Source organism: Prionailurus bengalensis, chromosome A2 (genome assembly GCF_016509475.1).
Source record: "Prionailurus bengalensis isolate Pbe53 chromosome A2, Fcat_Pben_1.1_paternal_pri, whole genome shotgun sequence".
Taxonomy (NCBI): Eukaryota; Metazoa; Chordata; class Mammalia; order Carnivora; family Felidae; genus Prionailurus; species Prionailurus bengalensis.
In genome coordinates, this window is record NC_057348.1 from 164,020,312 (window position 1) to 164,047,294 (window position 26,983).

Below are 26,983 nucleotides of genomic sequence, written 5' to 3' on the forward strand. Positions count from 1 at the left end.
AATATGTCATATTTTAAAACGTTTGGAAGTTCATTAGTAGTCAAATAAAATTTATTGCAGGCGTATGGGTGTGGGGGTGTGAAGGGCAGGAATGGGGACCAGTGTAATTAACCAGATTACCAATTAGACTGCCATCGTTTTAAATTTCACCGTGTGGCTGGAGAGCAAATACTGGGCCTAGACGTGCTGTTGGTCTGACAACTTTTTATTGTCTGCTGACGGCTTGGTTTCCCCTCAACCCACAATAGAAGTAGCTCCCGGACCAGGATTTGTCGTTGATTAGGGAGGCCATCCAAGGAGGCCCCATGAGAGTGCAGTGCCAGGGAAGCACGCACAGATGGGTGCTGTAGGCAACTGGGAACCAATCCTGCTGGGGCCACTCTCAGAAAGCCTTCGTGTGCTCTCAGCTGAAGGCCAAGGAAGTTGGGCGTTCACTGGTTCAGGACTGCCCGGCCCAGCCCGCACGCAGCCCAGCAGGCTCTGGTAGCCAGGAGACACCTCCAGAGTCCCTTGGGTTCCGGAAAGTGCAGGGACACCAGCGGAAGCCCGGGCACATGCGCAGGGCTCAGGCAGCGTATGCTAATGTCTGCCACCCCTGTGTTAGGAAGAATGTGCGCTCTAATCTGCTTCTTTGCAAGGTTCTTTTTAAACCCTTAAAAAGAATCTTTGTTAGGTAAGTTAATTCACACTTAGTTTCTAACTAAGGAGGTAACACCTAAATGAATACACACACAAAAACACCACGTCAATTCTTTCCACTCTTCCCACAGGATACCTCAGAGACGTATACGACAGACAACCTGACATACAGACCGATGAGTCTGAGTATCAACTATTGATATAATTTAATCTTTTCTTAGCTTAAACTGCAGAAGTAGAGGTTCTAAGATTTTCTTCCTCTCCACAATACACTGTGTACCCCTGAGACGCAGGCCCCCCATTCTGGCCCCATTCTGGCCATTCCTTGATCAAAGTATAGACAGCCCTGTCCAGCTCTCCGCTGGAAATAGCTAGACTATCCTAAATGGGTAAGAACATACTAGTAACACACAGCTCTAAAATCGTCTTAGCATTTGTCAACCTCTTAACAAGGAGGAGATGAAAATTTCAAAACCACCTTTACACAGAATTCCTTGAATGGGTAGATTATTTCCCTGTAGTTAAAAAACTAGACAGGGGCGCCTACGTGGCTCAGTCAGTCATCTGCGCATCCGACTCTTGACTTCGGCTCATGTCATGGTCTCACCGTTCCTGGGGTGGAGCCCCGAGTCAGACTCTGCGCTGACAGGGTGGAGCCTGCTTGGGACACACTCTCGCTCTCTCTCAAAATAAATAAATAAAACTTAGGGAAAAAAATTTTTAAAAATTATATAAAAACCCAAGCAGAATGCCACTCCATCTTGGACTCAGTCTAAGTCAGATGAAAACGCTCTGACTTTCCAGTTGTTGGTGTGACGGGCAGGTGTGCAGGCTCCTGTGGCTCCCTGCCCCCATCCCCTTTGCAGAAATAGCAGCTCTACAGAAACATTTTCCAAAGTCACAGCTTCCTAAAGGAGTTACGTAGGAGAAATCAGAAATGCAGTTAAACCTTCCTAAACAAATTAAGTACTTAACTAAGTTCCAGAAAGTGTGACACAAACGTATGGAAGTTCATTTTATTTAGGCTGCAATGTGTAGACTACTTATTTAGTTTTAAAACAAGTTTAATATACACTTTAATTATTACCAGCACTTGATTTTTCTTCAACAACCTAAGAACGGATTAGTGTAAGGTTTTACTGTACTAGTTTAAGAAATCCATTCTGGGGGCAACTGGGTGGCTCAGTCGGTTGAGCATCCGACTTTTGGTTTTGTCTCAGGTCATGATCTCACGGTCGTGGGACCGAGCCCTGCGTAGGGTTCCATGCTGATGGTGCAGAGCCTGCTTGGGATTCTCCCTCTCCTCTCTCTCTCTCTCAAAATAAGTAAATAAAGCATTAAAAAAAGAAAAGAAAGAAATCTATTCTGGAACAAAAAAATCCATTCTGTATAGAAACATTTATATTAATTCTCCCAGAGTTTTATACCTTATAATCAAATCATTTTAGCCCATTAAGACTTTTTCAATTTTGTATAATATCCCGGAAAACACCATTTTGTGATACGTATCAACAAAACTCAATGCCACTTTCTCCAATAATAAAAACATGCTTTTTAAAACTGTTACTTTTTAAATTATGTGAAACTAAAGAAAACCGGTTGCTGGTTTTCAAATCCTCTGGTCTGGAGAAAAACAGTCTGTGCTTTACCACCCGCTGCCACGCCTTACAGAGATAGGGCCTGTAGTCCGCTTCGGCCGAGGAAGGCCCTTCGGTCCAGGCGGAGGCTTTCTGCATTAGGCTTTGTGTGGTTGCAAAAACAACTAAGCGATACTCGTGTGCAAGTTTCTCTAAGAACTGAGAACACTTCTTCAGAGCGGACTCCTGGGAGTTAACGCTCTCCCCTCCGTTGGCGCGGTCTATCCAGTAAAAGGCGGACAGGCTATCCAAGATCAGAAGGCAGAGGGAAGGGTGGCCACAGACGGTGCTTTCTAGGGAGTGCAGGGTGAGGAGCAGGTGCGTGCTGCTGCCACAGCTGACCACAAAGAGCCTTCCGAGGCACTGCTTCACCGCGTCTTCAGACCCGCTGGACAGTCTGCGCTCCAGAATCGTAACGAGCCGGAGCATGTCAAAGCGATAATCTGTATCAATAAACAAGACTTCTACTTCCAGCCCGCCTTCCGATTTTGGAAGCACACACCGCGCTGTCAAGTGATAAAGCATTTCTGTTTTTCCGGTTCCCTCTGGACCATGAAACTCAAGAATGTCACCTGTGTAAAATTTAAAAACGCCAGTCAAAAAAAAGGCAGCAGCACAAAAGGCTACAAGATGAAAATCTGCACCAATGTTTAAAAAGACGTTTGCCGGAATGTGAAAGAAAATCTAAATCCACGTGCCCAAATGGATCCATATGAGCAAACACACATCAGTAAGGAAATTAATCATTACATTTCGCCTCTGAGAAAGCAGCTGGCTATTAATTAGCATCAAGGAAACGTGAAAACCAGAAAGACAAGGCTGACAGGTGCCGAAGGAGACCTCCTGGGCATGGGTCCCCATTCACGCGCCCTGGAATTGGTGACACCACGGAGTGAAGGATAAAGTGCCACAGACCGAGGGTCTTTCAAAAATCTATTGATCACTACAGCACACGCCATTTCCGGTAGCTGATTACCGTATATCTGTGGGCTCCTCTCCCGTAAGCATAAAACCTCGGTTTACGGGGCGGAGAAAGGCAGCATGAGCAGGGGAGGGGCAGAGAGAGAGACACAGAATCCAAAGCAGGCTCCAGGCTCTGAGCCATCAGCACAGAGCCCGATGCGGGGCTGGAACTCACTTTAGAGTTTAGAAACGACTTTTCTCAGCATCGCCGGCAAAGGGGTCAGCAGGTATCGCGGTTGTGGCCACTGAGACACGAGTAGATTTCTGTTGGGTTCCTAAGCTCGCTTGGCTCATGCAGGTGCCTGCCACCTCTGCCCTGCTGCTCCCTCCGCTGGAGGCGAGGCAGTGAGGGTGAAGGGGGTACCCCGAGCTCGGCAGGCAGGAGGACAGGAGGTGCCCAAGGCCCTGAGGACAATACGGAGCCCACACCGGCTACGCGGGGCCTGCCTCCATACCACTTGTGATGTGAGGACAGAGTCTCCATCAGGTCACGTGCAGCTGGAACAGTCCCGGAGTCACGGGAGAACAGTTCCCGCACGCGGTTCTGTGCATGTGGAGATAGAAGGGTCCACGGCCCTCAGGCCTAAATAGCCTCCCTCAACTGAAAACGCCCCTCCACATTCCCAAATGCCATCAGTCATTCTTTGCTACGTGAATTTCTTGAAACGGTATCGGCTGGCATGACATCTGCACTGTAAATTATTTTCCTAGCATTCTGAATTAAGTAAACCACTCTGGACTTTAAAGATTCCAAATCTTTTTCTACATAGGTTCCAATAACTCTCTTTCAGTGAGGAAATTAAACACTCAGGGAAATGGTCCTGCCCTCCAGAGCTTTTCGAAATCCACTCTGAACAATGGCCTTCCAATTCTGGCTAGTTTGTTTCCGTGTAATTTACGGTTGAACCACATAATTGGAAACACTGTGTTAAAAATGTAGATTCCTGGGGCATCTGGGTGGCTCAGTAGGTTAAGCGTCCAACTTGGGCTTCGGTCATGATCTCGCGGTTTGTGAGTTCCAGCCCCGCATCGGGCTCTGTGCTGATGGCTCAGAGCCTGGAGCCTGCTTTGGATTCTGTGTCTCTCTCTCTGCCCCTCCCCTGCTCATGCTCTGTCTCCTTCTGTCAAAAATAAATAAACATTAAAAAAAAAAAAAAAAAGCTTAAAGTGTAGTCAGAGGTGCCTGGGTGGCTCAATCTTTAAGCAGAACCTGGAGCCTGCTTTGGATTCTGGTCTCCCTCGCTCTCTGCCCCTCACCCGCTCATGCTCTATCTCTGTCTCTCACAGATGAATAAACATTAAAAAAAATAAAAAGTAGATTCTTAAGCCCCAAGCAAACTACACAGTCTGAGAATCTGTTTACTTTATTTCCTATTATTACTACCAACTATTGTAAATTGGAACATTCACAAAAAGTGTGTAAAAAAATCTAGCATGTTACCAGTATACCATATTTAAGGTAGCATAAAACTTCAGCCAGTTTGTACTATAAACTTACATGCAACTTGCAATTCAAAATTTAAATTAAAAAGATTCCCCCTCACCCATCCACCCTGCCAAGATTCCAGACTCAAGGAACACAACTATTTTCACAATAACAATCGTTCACCAATGCTCTTGCTGAATGTTAACACAGTGACTAAAATCCTATTCAATACTCTCTCCTACTATATGACTTAGGAGCTAAGCTGAAATCCTGCCCTTACTCCCAAATAAAGCTTTTTACTGCCCTACATTACAGACAGAGAACAGACTACAGCCACTAGACGAAACATTAACACGGAATAGATCTCAACGGTAGTGAAGGAACGTCGAGAACACAGTTAAGCAAGATTCACCCAAACGGCTTGTAGGATACAACGAACCACAGAGAAACACGGTGGGGAAACCAAGCACCAGACTGCGCTGAACCTTCCCTTGTCCTTTCCCCAGAAGAGAAGGCGGAAGAGGCCGCCCGACGGCCACCAACCTTTCTGCCGCACTTCACAGATAAAAAGGGACAATTCGTGATATTTCGTTTGATCCTAACAGCAATTCTGTGAGGTAAGAAAGCGAACTTTATAACCCTCCATCACCACGGTTATCACGCTATCTAAGTTTTGACTATTTACGTCACCGTATTTCCTGTACGTTACTTTAAGGTTGGGACTTGTCTATTCTATCTCCGGCACAAAACACAGTACCTTTTGAATGCATTTCATCAGATTACTTTCTTTTGGAGAACTTCTTGAGAGACACCTAAAAAATGAAAATGGAAGTCCCGATCTGGTGAGGGTTAAAGGCCCAAATGTCAACCTTGGAAGATGGCATTGGGAAAGGAAGCAAGTCTGGTAGGGAGACACTGGTCACCAGAACCCGGCAGGTGTAAAGGCCCAGGCCCAAGGCTCGACACAAGAGACAAACACAGGAGACAAGAACAGGAACAGAGCGTCCAGTGCTAGTCCAGCCTCCTGCCGACTGTCCCTGGCCCAGGCACGGCTGCCACTCAGCCTCCTTCACTTATTCAGAAGGCAAGAGCAAGGCTAAGGTAGCGATTTACAGGTTCTTCTCAGAGACAGGCCTGGAAGCACCCACACAAGCAAAGCAGGGGGTTTTTTTTTGTTTTTTAAAAAAAAATTTTTTTTTCAACGTTTATTTATTTTTGGGACAGAGAGAGACAGAGCATGAACGGGGGAGGGGCAGAGAGAGAGGGAGACACAGAATCGGAAACAGGCTCCAGGCTCCGAGCCATTAGCCCAGAGCCCGACGCGGGGCTCGAACTCCCGGACCGCGAGATCGTGACCTGGCTGAAGTCGGACGCTTAACCGACTGCGCCACCCAGGCGCCCCAAAGCAGGGTTTTTAATTCACGCAATCACATAAATATCCTAACAGAATTCAGCTTTCAAAATGCTACGTTCACTAGGTGTCACAAAATAAAAAGGTCTTACAACCACTAGGATTTAAGATTTAAGACAGTAATAAGAGGCTGACATACCAATCTGACTAAGCCACAGAGACACAGAGAACAAAAAGCTCTCTCTCCTTGTAGATGAGAGTGAACCAAAAGAAAAGAGGCCAAAAATCCAATTACTGGGATACATCCACGGTTAGAGGAGTGGGCATGAAGACATATAAAACAGAAAGTTAATAGAAAAATTAGGAGGAGAATGACACAGAGCACAAAAGGTTTCAAGAAAACGAAACAGTACTAAATCCTAGTAAATGCAGCACAAAAGTTCTAAAAGTAAAAAAGTAGCAGAGGGGAGTTCAGGAACAGGTCGCTGAATTGGTCCTGGACAATTACCTGACAGCAGTAAAGGTGTAGTTTGCAAAAGCACGTTTAATATAAACATTACATTATGAACCAAACTTCAAAACCAGACAGTTGCAAGACAGATAGCAGGGTGCTCCAGGAGTGCAGCAAGGACAAGGAATCAGGCTGCAGGAAGGCAGGGACATGCGAGGAATTAGGGGAAAAATACGACAGTTTACATTCATTTAAAAAGTAAAAATATTTGGGGCACCTGGGTGGCTCAGTCAGTGAAGTGTCCGACTTCAGCACAGGTCGTGATCTCACAATCTGTGGGTTCGAGCCCCAGGTCAGGCTCTGTGCTGACAGCTCAGAGCCTGGAGCCCGCTTTGGATTCTGTGTCTCCCTCTCTCTCTGCCCCTCCCCTGCTCACGCTGTGTCTCTCAAAAATGAATAAACATTAAAAAACAATTTTTTTTTCTTTAAAAAGTAAAAATATTCAGTAGCAGTTTCATGAGACCGGAGAGTCAAATGAAAACAACGGAAGTTAAGAGAGAAAGGCAACATATTCCGAAGCAAAAGGAAAGAGACCCCGGGGCGCTCAGTCAGTTAAGCATCCCCGACTTTGGCTCAGGTCTGATCTCACTGTTTGTGAGCTCGAGCCCTGCGTCGGGCTCAGAGCCTGGAGTCTGCTTCAGATTCTGTGTCTCCCTCTCTCTACCCCTCCCCTACTCACACTGTGTGTGTGTGTCTGTCTCTCTCTCTCAAAAATAAATAAACATTTTTAAAAAAAATTTTTAAAAGGTGGGGGAAAGAGACCCCACAGGGGATAGGAATACAGGACACTGGCAGAGGGTAACTGTGAACTGTCTCTGCATAGTTCTGGAATTCTCAGAATAGAAAACCTTGCCAAATATTTTCTTGGACAGCAGCTGGTGCTCAGAAACCTCTTTCAGCATAACTCAAAGGAGTAAGTCTTTGAGGACACTTACTTACACGGTTTAACAAGGTTTGCTAAATGCACACAATACTAGGAAATACAAGACGTGGAATACGGACTCCTTAGATCCTTGGTTCGGCACGACTGAAATGAGACAAGGCTCAAGGCGAAATCCTTGCTTAGGAGATTATTAACAGGCATATAAAAACACTCTCCTTTTACAGATTAATAGCAAAGCAAATAAAAAGTTCATTGATAACAACTAAGGAAATAAAACTTGCACACTTGCAAATTGCACATAAATATGATCATTAAGGCTGTAGATTCCCTACAAATATATTTAATGATCAACTGATGTCAATTTCCCTGGTTTTATGAACATTTACTGTCTAATCACATCAAAAATAATATTCAAGCATTATCTTTTTTTTTTTTAACAATGCCAAACTTTTTTTTAATATTCATTTTTATTTTTGAGAGGGAAAGATGGAGAGATGGAGAGGGAGGGAGGGAGAGAGAGAGCACACAAGTGGCGGAGAGGCAAAGAGAGAGGAGGACAGAGGATCCAAAGTGGGCTCTGTACTGACAGCAGAGAGCCCGAAGTGGGGTTTGAACTCATAAACCATGAGATCATGACCTGAGCCGAAGTAAGATTCTTAACCAACTGCGCCACGCAGGCACCCCTCATCACCCCCAGGTGCTCCCCAAAATTATGTTCTACACAGGGGACATAGTCCTTTTAGCTATATTTGAAGTCACTATCTCAAATATTCCTGAGAGCTGTTACAAAAGAAGTCATAACCTTGTCCACTCCAAGTATTGGGAATGACAACTTGCAGTAAAACACCAAAAAACCAAAACCCCCCAAAACACATACACACACCAAAAAACATCTCTACCATTTGGCACTTGACAAATTAAACGAAATCAGAAAATCTGGATGGTTTGGCCTTGATAGTTGCTCTCACAAATAGAACGCTGTAAAGGATCTCGGTAACAGATTGTCGGAGTGAGTTTATGAATCTAAAGATCCTTCAAAATAAGGATAAAAAAGAAAAGCCAAAAAAATACATCGTCTTGGTACCAATCTACTAATTGTATAACAAATATGTTGAATTTGCAGATTACAATCATTACAGTACTGAAGAGGTAATGAGTTGGTATATAGCACTAAGTTACTACAAAAAAACATTTAAAAATGTTTCCAACAGCATTGGAGATTTCTATAATCCCTAAATCTCTTACTGCTTCGACTTGAGCTTCCCTGTACAGTTTCTGATAAACTACTGTTATTGATAAATGACCCTTATGATACCAGGCCTGAGTGTGCCAATGCTCCAGGGAGTGTTCATCTAACTAGTTTACAGCTATCACATCCATGGCGGTTTTAAGTAAGCTCTTCTGTCAGTGACTGAACATGACAGTGTTTCTAAAGTTTCTACAAACCTAGGGGCGCCTGCGTGGCTCAACTGGTTGAGCATCTGACTCTTAGTTGCAGCTCAGGTCATGATTCCAGGGTCATGGGATCGAGCCCCACATCGGGCTCTGCACCGGGTGTGGAGCCTGCTTAAGATTCTACCTTCTCTCCCTCTGCCCTTCTCCCCTGCTCACGCTCTCTAAAATAAAACAAAATTTTTTTTAATTTAAAAATTGAAAAACAAAAAAAAGTTTCTACAAATGTAATATTCAAATGCCTAAGTGGTGCTGAGAACCCACGTTTTAATGTCAATTTCGTGAGGTCCAACTTAATAACATCTTTCCTGATAGAAGAGAAAGTCCCATTTTCTAACATGTTTGATCAAAATTTGTCTTTTATTATTGATAGTTTAGAAAATTGTTTGCTAACAGATCTGTTCTACAAGGAACAGTAAAGGGAGCCTTCTAGTCTGAACGAAAGGACAGTAGACAACTTGAATCCAAATGGATTAATTCAAAACAGGTCAATGCACCTACATAGGTAAATATGAAAGACTGTATAAATATGTTTTAGAATTGTAACTTATTTTCTCTTATCTAAGAAACAATTACATTAAGTAATAAATTTACTTATTTATTTGTTATAATGCATTTTAATTTCTTTGCTGTAATGGTTTTTTAATTTATTGCAATAAGTAATAATTTTATTTTAATTAAATAAGTTTAGATGTGTTTATGGACATACAATGTATAAATATGTAATTTGTAACAGCACAAAGGAAGGGGAGGAAATGGAGCTATACATCAAAGTATTTATAAAATACTGAAATTAAGGTGGTATTAATTTAAATTAAATTATTTTAAATTAAGATATTAAGGATTAATGGTAATCCTCAGAGCAGCCATTAGGAAAATAACTCAAAAAAATAAAAGTAATGACTGGGAATAACAATGGTATGCTAGAAAATATTTTTTTTATTTTTAATTTTTTTAATGTTTATTTATTTTTGAGAGAGAGAGAGAGAGAAAGACAGAGGGCGAGCAGGGGAGGGGCAGAAAAAGAAGGAGACACAGAATCCGAAGCAAGGTCCAGGCTCCGAGCTGTCAGCACAGAACGGGACGCGGGGCTTGAACTCACAAACCGTGAGAGCATGACCTGAGCTGAAGTTGGACGCTTAACTGACTGAGCCACCCAGGTGCCCCTAGAAAATATTTAACACAAAAGAAGACAGGAAATGTGGAAGAGAAGCAAAAAAGACACACTTTACCAAGTCACAAATAGACAATTAAAGGATAGAAAAAGATATACCATATAAAGTTAACTAGTAGCTAATGTGGCTACACTATTATCAGACAAAACACACTTTAATAATTGTTATTAGAGACCAGCAGCATTTTTGTTTTCCATTGTGTTAAAAGACAGCATAAAATTTACTCTCTTAACCATTTTTTAACGTTTATTTTTTACAGAGAGAGAGAGAGAGAGAGAGAGAGAGATCGAGTGGGGTAAGGACAGAGGGAGAGGGAGACACAGAATCCGAAGTAGGTTCCAGGCTCTGAGCTGTCCGCACAGAGCCTGATGCTGGGCTCGAACCCACAAACCATGAGATCATGACCTGAACCAAAGTCAGATGCTTAACCGACTGAGTCACCCAGGCGACCGGAGCATCTCAACAGTTTTTAAGTGTTTCACATTGTTGTGAAACATCTCCAGAACTTTTCCATGGTGCAAAACTGAAACTATGTACCCATTAAACAACTCCATATTTCCTCCTTTCTCCCCAGCCCCCCGGTAACTACCATTCTACTTTTTGTTTCTATGGATTTGCCTGCTTTAGATACCTCATATACGTGAAGTCATGCAGCGTTTTTCTTTTTGTGATTGGTTTATTTGACTTAGCACGTCCTCCTGGTTTCCCCATGCAGTAGCATGTGACAGGATGTCCCTCCTTTTTCAGCTGAATAATATTCTATGAGTTGCACAGACTACATTGTGCTTATCCGTTCACTGTCGGTGAGCACCTGGGTCTCTTCTACCTCTTAGCCACTGGGAACGGTATTGTCGGAATATCTTCGACACTCGGCTTTCAATTCTCTTGGAGATATACCCACAAGTGGAATTGGTGGATTGTATGTCAGTCCTATTTTTGATCTTTTGAGCAAACTCCATACTGTTTTCCACAGTGGTTGCACCATTTTACAATTTCATCAATGGTGCACAAGGGTTCTAATTTCTCCACATCCTCATCAACACTTATTTATTTGTTTACGTACTTACTTATTTACTTATTTATTTTTTACAGTAGCCACCCTAATGGGGGTGAGGTGACAAAGAACATTTTATAATGATAAATGAATCAATCCATCAATAGGGTATAATAACAAACATACAAGTGCCCAAGAGTACATGAAGCCCCCAAATATATGAAGCAACACTGAGAAATAAAGGCAGAAATAAACAGGTCAACAGTAATACTTCGAAACGTCAATACACACTTTCAATAATGGATAGAAAATTAGGCAGAAGATCAGCAAGGAAACAGAAGACTTATTAAACAGCACTAAAAACCAACCAGCACTCCAAAACATCATGAAAACAATCCAACTACAGCAGAATATACGCAAGTGCACATCTAACATTCTTCAAGATAAACCGAATTTCTTCTGCAATAAAACAAATCTCAAATCAATTAAAAAACTGAATCACAGAAGCGTGTTCTCCGATCAGAAAAGAATGAAAACAGAAATAAGTAACAAAAAAGCTGTAAATCTTCTTGACCTTGGATTAGCCAATGACCTCCTAGCTACGGTACCAAAAGCATGAGCAAGAAAAGATAAAATAAATAAACTGGACTTCACCAAAATTAATAACTTTGTGCTTCAATGGACACCATCAAGATCAACTTTTTATATAAGTCAATAATAAAAACACAACCCATTGTTTTAATGGGCAAAAGATATGACATTTCTCCAAATTACACATACAAATTGCCAATTAGCACATGCAAAGAGGCTTAATGTCACTAGCTGTCAGGGAATGTAAATCAAAACCACAACGAGATATCATTTCATACTCACTAGGAAGGTTATAACTAAAAACACAGAGAATAATAACCTTTGTTTGCAGGATGTGGGAAAACTGGAACTATTCTAAACTTCACCACCGGTGGCAGCTGCTTTGGGAGACAGCCTGGCAGTCCCACAAAAAGTTGCCACATGAACCTAACAATCCTTCCGGTAGGTATTATCCATGAGAACTGAAAACATATATCCACAGAAAAACCTGTACACAAATAATCACAGCAGCATTATGCATAAGAGCAAAAAGCAGAAACGACCCAAATGTCCATCAGCTGTACACAAAACGTGGCATACCCCACACAACAGGATATTACTCAACAGTAAACAGAACTACTGACACATGCCACACTATGACACAACCTGGAAAGATGCTGCCAAGTGACAGAGCCATTCACAAAAGGACACATACTGTATAATTCCATTATATGAAATATACAGAAAGGGCTAACCTAGAGTCCAAAAGTAGTCCAAAATGTTGCCTAGGGCTGAGGGACATGGGAGGAGGTGGGCAGTGACTGCTCAATAGGCATGGGTTTCTTTCTGGGGTGATGAAAATAATCTAAAATCAAGTGTGGTCACAGGTACATAATTGAATACTAGAATACAACAAATCATTAAGTTCTACACTTAAACAGGTGAATTATAGCTCTACAAAGCTCGTACATTAAAAGAGAAAAACGACCCAAGCACAGAACCTTTTTTCTAAGTGTCCCTAGTGTAGACGTGCTGTGGGAAGAGTGGGTACGTCTTTTCCCTTCTGTAGAAATGTCACCAGACATTGGGGTACCGAAGGACTTTCCTGTGATTCTCAAAGTTCTAAAGAATTAAAAAATACAATAATAACAAAACTCCCACAAATAATGTGTGTCGGGATAAGAGAGCTCAATACTGATTCTCAAGATTTACCAAAGATGAGTCAAACTCCATCTCTGACACAGATAACAAAGATTTGAAAGTGTTCTGTCGTGATCTAGTTCTCACTTTTTAATTTTACGGTTTAATCCATATATCCACTTGCTAGGGGTATGTATGCACAAATGAATATATGTGGGGAAAATACACGTTTTAGAAGACAATTTATGCCACTATTTTGGTTGGAGATTGTTTTTACCATGGACAGATGAATCTTCATCAGCAAATAGATACGGTTCTATTTCTTTCAAGGAACTTCTACCTTCAAGTCGGGCAAGGAGCTTGCAAAAGAAAAAAAAAGAGAAAGAAAATTCATTATCTAAAAATATAAAATCCTAGAAATCTACATTATATAATTTTCCAAAAGTCTATAAAAAAACTCACTTAATTTTGAGGATTTAAAGGAAATTATGAAATAGCAAATACAGGGGCACCTGGGTGGCTCAGTCGGTTAAGTGGCCGACTTTGGCTCAGGTCATGATCTCGTGGTCTGTGAGTTTGAGCCCTGCGTCGGGCTCTGTGCTGACAGCTCAGAGCCTAGAGCCTGTTTCCGATTCTGTGTCTCCCTCTCTCTGACCCTCCCCCCGTTCATGCTCTGTCTCTCTCTGTCTCAAAAATAAATAAACGTTAAAAAAAAAAAAATTAAAAAAAAAAAAAAAGAAATAGCAAATACAATTTAGGAGAAAAATTGTGTCATTTACTCAGAAAATAATTCATTTTTTAACTTTATTTATTTTGGGAAAGAGAGAGAGAGCAAGCGTGCGTGCACAAGTAAGGGAGAGACGGGGGAGACAGAAAATCCCAAGGAGGCTCAGGGCTCCATCCCAGGAACCGTGAGATCATGACCTGGGCCGAAATCAAGAGCTGGACACTTAACCGACTGGGCCACCCAGGTGCTCCGAAAACACTTCATTTTTTATGTACCAAATATCAGATGGTATAAAACGAGGCCCTGTCTTCAAAGGAGCCGCCAGTATAATTTGGGATATAGGACCAACTGCTAACTGCCAAGTATTTACCTTTCTTACGTGTCATAATTTCCTTTCTCAGTAAACTTACCACACGCGTTAGACAGATACCAGCTTTTATTTTTTTTTAATTTTTTTTTCAACGTTTATTTATTTTTGGGACAGAGAGAGACAGAGCATGAACGGGGGAGGGGCAGAGAGAGAGGGAGACACAGAATCGGAAACAGGCTCCAAGCTCCGAGCCATCAGCCCAGAGCCCGACGCGGGGCTCAAACTCACGGACTGCGAGATCGTGACCTGGCTGAAGTCGGACGCTCAACCGACTGCGCCACCCAGGCGCCCCAACGGATACCAGCTTTTAATGTGTCTGCCCAAGATACTGCCAATTCCTCGACTAGTGGAGGAGGGGGCAAAGGCGAAAGTGAGAAAAAACGCACTTGAGCTCCCGCTGAATTCATTAGGTGAAGAGAGCTCGGGCAGGTACCGAGCGCAAGTGCATCAGCCAGGGTGCAGAGGCGCGGAGGCGATAAGGAACACTCTGCTGGTAGGTGAACTGTACACAGATGTGGGACCGCTACAGCTTGTAGCTGGTAACATGAAACAGACAGGAGATTAACAAAGTCCTAAAGGAGCAAAAGTCAGATCACAGAAGGCCGCAGATGCCATGTTTAGGAGCCTGTTCTCTGGTTTTGAGACAAGAGCAAGGGATTTTAAGTTGCGAAGTGAGAAGCATTCTAGAACAGTTGGGACTTCAGAACCAGACCTGTTGGCCCCTTTCTCTGGGCCGGGGCCTTCTCATCAGGAAAGTGGTAACAGCTACCTCCCAGCCAAGGTTGTTGAGGAGTCAGGGTGTTACAAAAAAAAAAAAAAAAAAAGAAAAAGTGCTTGGCATAGAGGAAGCACCGTGTGGGTCCCAGCTATCATCATCTGCACTTCAAACAGATTATCCTGGTGGCTACAAGGGATGGATTTGAGAGTAAAAGCAGCTCTGGAGAAGGCTGGAGTCTGTCACACTCATCTGGAGGAGGTGTGCCCACACCAAGTAGTTAGGAAGACGGCAAGCAGAACTGTGACTGGGTTAAATGCCAAAGAGGGAAATGTAATCAAAGTGGATTCTCAAGTTTCTAAGGAATCAGCACAGATTTGACGAATCTTCCATACAACAAAAGACAAAAAAGAGCAGATCACAAACGGCAACAAAAGCATTCACTCTTCACCAAGCAAAGCGTTCTCTATGTTAATTCGGCAGCCACTTCCTGAGTTTCTCTTACATACCGTGCACCATAGCAGGTAAGATGCAGACTGCAGGGATGGAGAAGACAGCCTGGCCGCTGAGACTCTGCTGTCCAACCACTCACAGGAAAAACCCTCAAAACAAGCAACACTAGTTTTACATGAGAATGCCTTTGATGAGGCGGCAAAAAGTGTTAGTTCCATTAAATCATGACCCCTGGGTACTTTAAAAATTATTGTGATGACAGGGGCGGCACACTAGCAGTAAAGAACTTAACCTTGACCAAAGAGAGGTCTGGACTTTGCCCTTGGCTCCTGGGAGGTCATCCCTAAGCCTCTAGGAATATCCTTCCAGATAGAAGCGTCTTTACCTCGGGCCTTATGCCCCATCAGATAGTCTCAAAGTGTGACTTAGGGCTTTGGGTCAACTTGACTCTGGTATCAGAGGGGCTGGAGAGTGAGGTCAGCTGCTCGCCTGCATCTAGGGAGAGAGCCGCAGACCGTCACACATGTTGCTGGGAGGACTAGGCACTGGCCGCAAGCGCACGAGGAGAGGACAACCGGGAGGGTGTGCATCAGGAATTCCCCTAGACTTTGATCCGTGACATCTCCCTGGGTTGCTTTCAAATCTGCATCCTTTCCCTGCAGTAATCCATAACCATGAATGTAACAGCTCAGTGAGTTCTGAGTCCTTCCAGCGAGCTGCTACACCTAAAGGTGGTCTTGGGGAACCCCAAACCTGCAAGTCATGTCAGGGCAGGCGCAGTCTCAGGGGCCCGAGACTTTGCGGTTTGTGTCTGCAGCAAAGGCCCAGCTTCACACACAGATAAAGGACTTCTACTCCAAACTGAAATACAATTGTTTTTTTCTCTAGAAAAATCACTTACTTGTGTGGATTATTTGAGTTGGATGCTTTTTTCATAGACTACCCTTGTATTTGAAAGGAAGAAAAGACAAACTATGATTATACAGACTTCGGTACTTGGCAGACATTAGAAAGGAAGCCAGTCGCCTTAAGAAAGCTGACAGTATTTGTTGCCAATGATAAAATTTAAATTTTGGAAAACTTATCCACCACCATGACCGTGACAGCTGGCTTCCCAACACTTATGGTCCTTTTTGAAGTCACCAGTGTTTCAATGTGGTTTTTAAAACAATCATTCAACACATCAGTCCTTGAAAGGTCCGTGTAATCCACTGAAGCGGTTATTTCCAAATGACCAGGGCATGATGTCAAATCATTTCTGGGTAAAAGATTCACTCCGAGTATAAGGCCAATCAATGGTTTTAATGTATGAAGAATTCCCTAATACACATTTTATATTCTATGTTGCAGTGAACTTTTAGGAAACTACTACTGGTCAAGTTTTGGTACTTTGGCATCAAAGAAGAAAATCCATAATTATCTGGAAAGACCTTCAAATACTCCTCCTTTTTCCAACTATGAACCTGTGACAGCCCAGTCATCATGTACTTTAACCGAACACACAGTAACAGACTGGATGCAGAAGAGATGAAAATCCGTTTAACTTTCATTAAGCCGGACATTAAAGAGATTTACAGACACATAAAATACCATCACTCCTCACCACATTTCAGGCTCCTTGCTGACAGCAGAGACAGACTCAGGACTTGAACTCATGAACCGTGAGATCATGACCCGGGTGGAAGTCAGACATGTTAACTGAGCAACCCAGGGACCCCAATCCTTGGTGATTTTTAAATGTGCAATGCACTCCTAAAACCAAAAAGTACAAGAACCACTGAGTTAGAAAACTGAGAGTCCTGCCTGAAGAGTAAGACAGAAATGGGGCAACTGGGTGGCTCAGTGGGTTAAGCATCCGACTTCGGCTCAGATCATGATCTCGCAGTTCTTGAGTTGGAGCCCTGCATAAGGCTCTGTGCTCACAGCTCAGAGCCTGGAACCTGCTTGGGTTTCTGTGTCTCCCTCTGTCTCTCTGTCCCTGCCCTGCTCACACTTTCTCTCAAGAATAAACATTAAAAAAAAAAAAGAATAAGAGAAACTTTCATGGACAATATGGAACACATAAAACAACTGTATGTATACAAATGACTAACATGCTCATCAGAACGATTAACTTAGGAAGTTATGCAGAGCATATTTACTTATTATCATTGCTTAAAATATTTCAGAGTTCTCCCCTCTGAGAATTCCTTGTAAGAAAGTATTCAAGAAAGCTTTATATTGGCATGACTCATGGGCAAAGATGGTATTACCCCTCTTACCAAATTGGCTGCATTAGCCAGTTTGCATCTGATTTCCACTGTTATTAAAAAATAAAATTCATTTTTTCGGGGCGCCTGGGTGGCTCAGTCGGTTAAGTGGCTGACTCCAGCTCAGGTCATGATCTCACCGGTTTGTGAGTTCAAGCCCCGCCTCGGGCTCTTTGCTGCTCAATCGGGAGCCCGGAGCCTGCTTCTGATTCTGTGTCTCCCTTTCTCTCTGCCCCTCCCCCGCTCGCTCACACACACACACACACACACACACACACACACACTCTCTCTCTCTCTCTCTCTCTCTCTCTCTCAAAAATAGACATTAAAAATTTTTTAAAAATCAAATTCATGTTCAAAGATGAAAACTTTCCACTATCGAAAATATTCAAAATAATGTTTTACAATGCCAAAGCAGAGTATAGGGAAATTACCGCTCAGAACTTGGAAATAGATTTACCCTTATAAATGCAATACAAATACAAATAATAGTAACAATTTATAGAAGCCATTTTATGGGACGAGACATCATCCAAACCTAGGCAGAAAACACCCTACAAACTGATATAAATCCATTATAAAATCAAAATTAACGATGTCAGAGTTAAGGAGTTAGAAAGAAGCAAGGTATTCAGAAGGGCAAAAAAGAGTGTAAGTGTCCAGGGTAAAGGGAACGCAAGTAAGTCCTGCTAGAAATGACACTTCAATCCTTTCAGGGAAGATTAACACACTGGGCAATCAGAGCATGGTGATGGGAGCCATGAAGATAATTCAACTATTTCTCTTGATTCCCTCAGCAATCTTACCGAGGCCTAATTTCCTATTTGGGAAAGAATGCACGGTGGACACAACAATTTGAATCTATCTGGCAGTTTGACTAATATTGTTAATTGACAGATTTGACATTTGGTTTGTAAATCAATATACGCCAGGTTTTATTATCGTAACAATAGTTAACCAATAATGGCTACTATCTGTGCTTACTGTGGTATCAGTAGTACATAATTTATATACATTATCTCTTTTGTTACATTACCTCTGTTTGTTATCATTCTATTTTTCAGATGAGAAAACTAGTATTTGCCAGAGCCAAGATTTAAGAGACTTTTTGGCTCCCAAAGCCTGGAATTGTGTGCTACAGCGCCTCAGAGTCAGTATCGCGGAGTCTAATAAAATCTGAGTACAGAGATGAAATACTTTTTGGACCTACTAGGCAGATCAAACCAGTCGGAGACCCCGGCTAGGCAATCACCTGGCCTCTGTAAGCCATCTCCGTCCGTACTCCCTCCCTCCGACGCTAACAAGGAGCCCTAAATGCTTTCAACAGCAGCATTATTACCATAAGAAGTACCGAGCCTGCAAAGGGCACAGTACTCAATTGTACCCATTGGTAAACATCTCAGCCAAGTCAAGTGTGTCCCAGGAACTGAGTAAGGTGCTGGGGACACAAAGCCGTAGCAGACACAGTTCCTGTCTTCAAAGAACTTAATAGGAGAAAGTCAAAAGGTTACAAAAGTGCCATAAAGTACTGTAGGTGCTACAAGAGAAATGCAGGGCGCCGCAAAGGTGTTTGAACCAGACTAACCAGCCATCTTGGAGAAATCACCCTGAGGACCAGTCAGCGACCTGGAACCTCCCGGAGCACAGCACCCTCCCAACATTCTTTCCTTTTGTTTAACCACACCCTTAAGTACACCCTTGGGGCATAACTTCCTCCATCTGCCCTGGAGATCTATAACACATACATTAAACATTCTCCTCTTGGGTGGTCCCTCAGCAGGACTCCCAACCTCTAGGGCTAGAAAAGCAAGTCTTAAGGGAGGTGACTTTGCCGGAGAGTCACTCCTCTTGTGCCCGAGAAGGGCGTCGTCAGTAAGTCCCCTAAACAAGCCATTTCACAACAAGCTGGACTTGTCAGCCTTTTTCTTCAGTCTTCTGGCCGGTTTTCTTGTGTGGGAGGCAACTTTAATGTTGAATGAGAGATTTATTTATAGTTCTCTTAAATGCAAAATGTACATTGATACAGAAATGTTTTTGTGGTTTTTTTTTTTTGTCTTTCTGCATGGAATGTCCTTGCCCTATTCTCCCAATTAAATTTCTAAAGCCTAGACTACTGAACAGGCGAAAATAATACACATTCTTCAAGGCCGCTTCCTTCTATGAAACATTACCAGCCTGTCTCCCTCATCTGGATATAAAAGCTCAAGAAGAAAAGAATCTATTTCGGCTCACCACGTAGTCCAAATGCTTTATGTTCGGCAGAAACTCAGTAGTTGCCTATTAAATTAAAGGTGAAAAAGGTATAGGTAGGCAGGCTTGGGAAGGACGGAGTGTAAATAACCTCAAACTATTTTTTTTTAATTGTTTAATGTTTATTTTTAAAGAGACAGAGAGAACACGAGAGCACATGCTGGAAGGCCGAAGAGAGAGAGGGAGAGAGAATCCTAAGCCCAGTGAAGCCCTACGTGGGGCTTCTGAGATCATGACCTGAGCCAAAGAAATCTAGAGTCAGATGCTTAACTGACCGAGACACCCAAGGCGCCCGTAAGCCTCATAAACTATTTCCATTTTTGTATTAGGACTGTCTATAAACTTCTACCAAAGTCCATGAGTATTCTATGCCTATCATCAAAGCTCTTCATACTAACCAAAGTCCATTTCAGACACACTCATCGGAACCTAGAATCTTCAATACCTGATAAGCAGAATACCTACCATATAGATGTTTTTATTTTATTTCTTTAAAGTTTTTATTTATTTTAGACAGAGAGAGAGAGAGCGCGAGAGAGCGAGCAGGGAGGGGCAGAGAGGGAGGGACAGTGAGAGAATCCCAAGCAGGCTCTGCACTGTCAGGGCAGGGCTGAATGCGGGGCTCAAACTCACGAGCCGTGAGATCATGATCTGAGCTGAAACTAAGAGCTGGATGCTTAACCAACTGAGTCACCCAGGTGCCCCCCATACAGATGTGTTTAAAGAGCAGAAAGAATTGGGGTGCCTGGGTGCCTCAGTTGGCTGAGTGGGTTTGGCTCCTTCAGGTCATGACCTCACAGTTCCCGACTTTGAGCCCAGCATCAGGCTCTGTGCTAACAGCTCAGAGCCTGGAACCTGCTTCGAATTGTCTCCCTCTCTGACTGTTCCTTGCTTGCATTCTTATCTCTCTCTTTAAAATAAACAAACATTAAAAAAATAATAAAAGAGCTGAAAGAACAACTTAAGATCAAAGTAACCAGAAATGAATGACGTGAAGGTAAATCCATACATGTAAGAAGCATTTAGATAAAGGCTCATTTCCCCTGACCTTTTCTAATTAAATGTCTGCAGTAGGGTTTCAAACCAGTTAAGTATAAAAGGCTACCTAAAGGGCGCCTGGGTGGCTCAGTCAGTTAAGCGTCCTTGGCAGGTCATGATCTCACAGTTCCTGGATTCGAGCCCTGCGCTGACAGCTCGGAGCCTGGAGCCTGCTTCAGATTCTGTCTCCCTCTCTCTGCCCCTCCCCCACTCATGTTCCGTGTCTCTCTCTCTCTCTCTCTCTCTAAAAATGAATAAACATCAGAAAAATTTTTTAAAAAAGGCTACCTAAAGAAGTAATCATTCTAAACCAAATATTCCAAATATTTGGTTCCAAATATTCCCACCCCTGCTCCATAACAGGCCTAGACTTCTACCTAAAAACTGAATACAATCCTTAGTTTTACTACTTACACATAGAGGAAATTCAGGCAAAAATGTTTATAACATAGCGAAAGTAAGAGAGGAGTTGGAATAAGGAAGCAACGGAAAGCAGCGTGAACATGCATGTGATGGATGCAAAACTGGGCCATTACGCCATCCCACAAATTAGAGGACCAATTTCTTTTCCCAGGTGAAACGAGACTCTGTCGCCACTTTGAAAATTCAACGGTCCTTCAGGGCAGAGTACGAGGCCTGGCTCTTTAATCCAGCTTTTGTCTAAATTATACGGCAAAGACAACTGCTGAATAATTTACTATATTGTTAAGTCCCATCATTTCTAAGTATATTCCATGAAGAGCTGGTGCTGTTCTAATTGATATTTTTTAAAAGCAATTATCCTATAAGAAAAGGAAAATAAAGTCAAGCAAAATTTTCTATATATACGCCTGAGAATTTAAGCTTTTTTTTTTCTTTTTAAATATATATTTTTTTAATGTTTCTTTTGGGGCGGAGCAGAGAGTGCAGGGACAGAGGATCCGAAAGGGGCTCTATGCTGACAGCTCAAACTCATGAACCACAAGATCATGACCTGAGCCAAACGCTTAACCGACTGAGCCACCCAAGCGCCCTCTTTTTTCTTCCTAAGTTTTTAATTCCAGTTAGTTAACACACAGCATCATACTAGTTTCAGGTGTACAATATAGTAATTCAACACTTCTATACATCACCCTGTGCTCACCAGGACAAGTGCACTCCCTGATCCCCCCATCACCTGTGTCACCCCCCCACCTCCTCTCTGGTAACCGGAAATTTGTTGTCTGCAGTTAAGAGTCTGTTTCTTGGTTTGTCTCTAGTTTTCCTTTGCTCATTTGTTTTGCTTCTTAAATTGCACATGTGAGTGAAATCACACAGTATTTCTTTCTCTTATTTAGCTTAGCGTTATACTCTCAAGCTCCATCCATGTTGTTGCAAATGGCAAGATTCCATTCTTTATGGCTGAATAACATGCCATTGTGTGCACACACATTCTTTATCCACTCCTCAGTCAGCACACACCTGGGCTGCTTCGGTCTTGGGTATCGTAAACAATGCTGCTGTAAACATAGGGGTGCATGTATCTCTTTGAATTAGCGTTCTTGTATTCTTTGGGAAAATACCCAGTAGTGCTACTGCTAGATCATAAGGTAGTTATATTTTTAAGTTTTTGAGGAACCTCCATACTGTTTCCCACAGTTCGCATTCCCCATCCACAGTGCATAAGGGTCCCCCTTTCTCCACACCCTCGCCAGCCCCCTTTATTTCCTGTGTTGTTGACTTTAGCCATTCTGACAGTTGTGTAAGCAGCATTAACCTCTAGCTGATTTGTAAGAACTAAATTTTAAATTTATGACATTCCACAAATTAGTAATTCCATTAAGTGCATTCTTCAGACCTCATCAGGAAGTTATGCCAAACTGCTTCAAATTGTCATTTAGATAAAAAAATCAAATATATGAAGGTCCCAGAAAGAAAACAGAATCAAAATTATGGGAGCTTAATGTTGGCAGAATACTATCCTCACCTTGCATGTGAGGAACTCTGCTGGAGAAACGCTTCTGGCATATTCTCCCACCTCCTCGTTCTCTTCCCCAAGGAAGGAGAGATTTCCTAATGGGTTAAGAGCAGGTACTAGAAAGGCATGGATCATCTCCTTCATCCCTCCCGACAGCTTGTCGATTGGTAGTAGCCATTCTGCTGTGTTCCTATACTTCAGTTTAAAAGGAGAGAGCACTCAGAAATGAGCATTTGCCAAAACAGTTGGCCTGATAACCTTCAGTGGTACTCTGGGAGACAGAAGCCTGATCGGTGGGCTAAAGAGTAAATGGGAGATAAGGAAGTACAGACACAGAGCACAAACTCTTTGCCATGCTGAGGGGGCTGGGGCGGGATGGGGCTGGCTGGGGCTGGATGGGGCATGAACATCTAGGGAGGTTTTCTGCTTTGTTGTTAATGTTTTATGTTAGGATGCTGATGGAAATGATTGGTGGAGAAGAAGATTAAAAATCCAGAAGACAGAAAAACCACCACAAGAGTGGGAACCTCTGCAGCAGTGAGGTCCCTGAGGAGGAATGGGATGGAAGGAATCTGTAACCTAAGTGCAGAAGTTGCACTTTCTTAGAAGCAGAAATATTTTTTATTTTAAGGAGGGAATTCAGAGAAATAGTACATAGATTATCAAGACAGACTTCATGAATAAGCAGGGATTGCTACATTAATAACTGATAAATAGACTTCAGAATGAAGAAAATTATTAGAGATAGAGGTAAATTGCAGGATGAATAGAAGGCTTGATCGCCCAGGAAGACATATGATCCTAAATGTGTACATGTCTACCAGAATCTCAAAATACACGAAACAAAACTAATGCAGATGAAAAGAGAAACTGACAAACCCACAATTACAGTTGGGGCTTCAACAGTCCCCTCTCAGCAACTGATAAACTTAGAAAATCAGCACGGATAGAAGATCTGAACAATACAAGATCTAACTCATATAAATAGAACGTTCCACCCAACAATAGCAGAACATACATTTTTTTTTCAAGGGCCCATGGAACATTCACCAAGACAGATCACAGCCTGGACCATAAAACAAACCTCAACCAATTTAAAAGAACTGAAATCATACAGAGTATGTTCGCTGACAATGATGGAAGGAAACTAGAAATCAGTAACGAAAAGACAACAGGAAAGAATAAGGGAGCTCCTGTGAAATTTTTTTTCTCAATGACACATGAAGAAGCAAGGCAGAAAGAGGGGAGAGGGAAGAGGAGAAAGATAGGAAATTTATCCACCGAAGCAACAATTGCTGAGTGCCTACTCTGGGCTAAATATGGTTTCAAACACTGGGACTAAAGGAGTAAACTCAACAGACAACAAAGTCTGTTCTCATGACCCTTAAATCAATATAAAATGTCAGGTGTGTAAGTGTTAAGAAGAATAAACAGGGTAGGGGGAGCCTGGGTGGCTCAGTCGGTTGACCCTTGATTGAGTCGGTTGAGACTCTTGATTCCGGCTCAGGTCATGACCTCAAGGTTGCTCGCTCACATATGCGCACTCTTTCCCTCCAAAAAAAAAAAAAAACCAACCATTAAAAAAAAAAAAAGAATAAACAGGGTAAAAGAATAAAGACTAACAGTAGGCAAGGTAAAAAATGAATTATTTTCTTTTACATTGTAGTCAAATGCTTTGTCCTTAAATCAAGGGTTCAGTGGGGCGCCTGGTTGGCTCATTCAGAAGAGCATGCAACTGTTGAACTCAGGTGCTTGAATATGAGCCCCACGTTAGGTGCAGAGATTACTTAAATAAATAAAACCGAACAAAAAATAAATCAAGGGTTCATTATAAGTTTTCCATTCACACCATCTGGCCCACTATTAATTCCATCTCTAGAATCTGTTAAAATATTTTTTGCAACTTTATTTTCTTGGAAGACCCTGTATGAAACGTCTTTTCCCTACTACTCACAAAATGTGGGAATGGTTGGCTATTTTTTAAAGTTGTAATTGTAGTGAATTAAAATTTTAAAGTATGGGACGCCCGGTGGCTCAGTCAGTCAGTCGCTGGCTCAGTCCGACTCTTGATTTTGGCTCAGGTCATGATTTCACAGTTTGAGATCGAGCCCCACGTTGGGTTCCGTGCTGACAACGTGGAGCCTGCTTGGGATTCTCCCTCTCCCTCTCTCTCTCTCTCTGTCCTTCCCCCACTTGTGTGCGCGCTCTCTCAAAGTAAATCAATAAACATCTTAAGCAAAAAAATAAATGAATAAATAAATAAATAAAATTTTAAAGTAGTGCTTCAGTTTCTTGGGATGGCTTGTGACTTCAGAGATCTTCCTCAACGCAACGCCTGTGAGTGGAATCCATAAAGTACCGCAGACTAAAGTGCAAAGGGAGAAAACAGTGCTCAAATAAATTAAGCACTGGCCACAGAGTGCCCAAAAACGCTTAAAGGAAAAGAGACTCACTTAGCTGGTGTTGTGAACAAAAAGGAAAAAGAATCAAGTAGCACCTGCTGCCTAGCTCCCCACTCTCCCCTCTACCCCTTCCTACTCCACAAAGTAACAGGTGCCAGGCAACCTGGCTCACGACCTCCATACAGACATGGCAGGCCTCCCATTTTTTGGATACTAGGCTTGTTCTCATGGCAAAAGTCATCTGAGTTCAACCCTGGTTTCAAATGATCATTTAAAATAAGTAAGGTTTGGGGGCACCTGGGTGGCTCAGTCAGTTAAGCGTCTGACTCTTGATTTCGGGTCAGGTCATGATCTCAGTTCCTGAGATGGAACCCCATTTCGGGCTCTGTGCTGGCAGCACAGAGTCTGCTTGGGAGTCTCTCTCTTCCTGCCCCTCCTCTGCTCAGGCTTGCTGTCTCTCTCTCTCTCAAATAGATAACATTTTTTTTTAATTTCTTTTTTTTAACGTTTATTTATTTTTGAGACAGGGAGAGACAGCATGAACGGGGGAGGGTCAGAGAGAGAGGGAGACACAGAATCCGAAACAGGCTCCGGGCTTTGAGCTGTCAGCACGGAGCCCGACGCGGGGCTCGAACTCACGGACCGCGAGATCATGACCTGAGCCGAAGTCGGCTGCCCAACCGACTGAGCCACCCAGGCGCCCCAACATTTTTAAAAAATAGGCTCTAACGGTAGTGGTTCTTATACAAGCAGCGGCTCCACTCTTGCGCAGCGGGGATCAGCAAAGTAGGGCCCAGCAGGCCGATCCGAAAGTTGACAAGTAAGTTTTATTGGAACACAGCCAAGCAAATGTGTGTACGTCTCCATGGAAACCTTCACATTAGAACTGCAGGGCGGAGTAGTTGCGACTGCGAGCCCCCACTGGCCTGAAAAGCCTACACACTACGGGGCCCTTCACCTGAGGGTACTGCTTCTCTCCCTAACCTGTGATCCACCTGTCTCCGTCTCAGGGCTTACTTTCCAACCCTGTTCTCCCGCAGCAGCGATACAACCACACGCCACTACCCGCAGTCCCCGCAAGTGAGCCGTGCGCTTGCTTAACTTAACGCACAACCCACGTCACAGCTAGTCTCTGCTCCGAATGCCACCCCCTCTTGCCAAACCAACTTCACATGGTTCCTAAAACCCCAGCCATCTCCTCCTCCTGGACTGGTCTTCCGCGATGCCCGCCCTTCTATTAGCACGCTTTACCGCACGTACTGCAATTGTTTTTTTTTTAAGTCGGCCTCTCTCGCTAGTTCAACGGCAGAAGTGGTTTCTTTTGTTTCTTACTCGGAGGCCCTGACCAGCGGTTGACACACAGTAAGCCCCTGATACTTCTCGGTGCAATTCCTGAGGCCATTCTTGCAGGGCATCAAATGGCTGGCGCGGGTGCGGAGGTACTCAGGCTGGAACTGCAAAATGGGGCAGCGAGGGATGGAAGCCAGAGGCAGAGACGCAGAGACTAGGGAGCGAGGTGAAGCAACCTCCAGAAAAAGCCGCCTGTCCTAGAGAAACGTCCATAACTGCTCCAAGGCGGCAAGCCCTCCTAGCCTCCCCCTCCCGGCCCGCCACCTCCCAGCGCAGCGAACGTGCGACAGGTGCGGACCGTCAAGCTGCCGGGCGGAGACCAAGCATTCACACCTATCCGTGCACGCGGGGCGGGGGTGTCCTCCTCCGGGTCCGCTCGCGGGACTCCCAGGCCCTGGGGCCCGGCTCCAAGGGCAAGGGTGGGCGGGGGCGGCCCCAGGGCCGGAGTCTAGCGCGGCTCTCCCTCCCCGCCACCCCCACCCCCACCCCGGGCCAGGACGCCCGCGCCGCCTCCCTCGCCCGCCCGCGGCCCTGGTTCACGGCTCTCTCGTTTCCCATCCCGGTGCCTCTCACCTGCGTCCCAGACTCAGCCCTGTGGAAGTCGCTACACATCGCCCCGAAAGCTCCGCGCACCCGACACTCAACTTTCGCGCCACCAGCGCCATTTACCGCGAGTCCCTGCGGCCCCGCAGCCAGTCAGACGCGCTGACCCGCTGACCCGGACGCGGGCATGCGCACTGCACCCGCCCTCC

The 26,983-nt window shown here is 43.7% G+C and overlaps 1 protein-coding gene across 1 annotated transcript; it reads right to left on the reverse strand.

The window, feature by feature from the left end:
- Positions 1-2,017: 2,017 nt before the first annotated feature.
- XRCC2 (X-ray repair cross complementing 2) lies at positions 2,018-26,983 on the reverse strand. Its single transcript, XM_043590012.1, has 3 exons — positions 26,805-26,983; positions 13,019-13,100; positions 2,018-2,848 (listed from the first exon to the last, which is right to left on the reverse strand). The coding sequence occupies exons 1-3, from the start codon at positions 26,841-26,843 to the stop codon at positions 2,148-2,150; spliced, it is 822 nt and encodes a 273-aa protein (XP_043445947.1). The 5' UTR covers positions 26,844-26,983; the 3' UTR covers positions 2,018-2,147.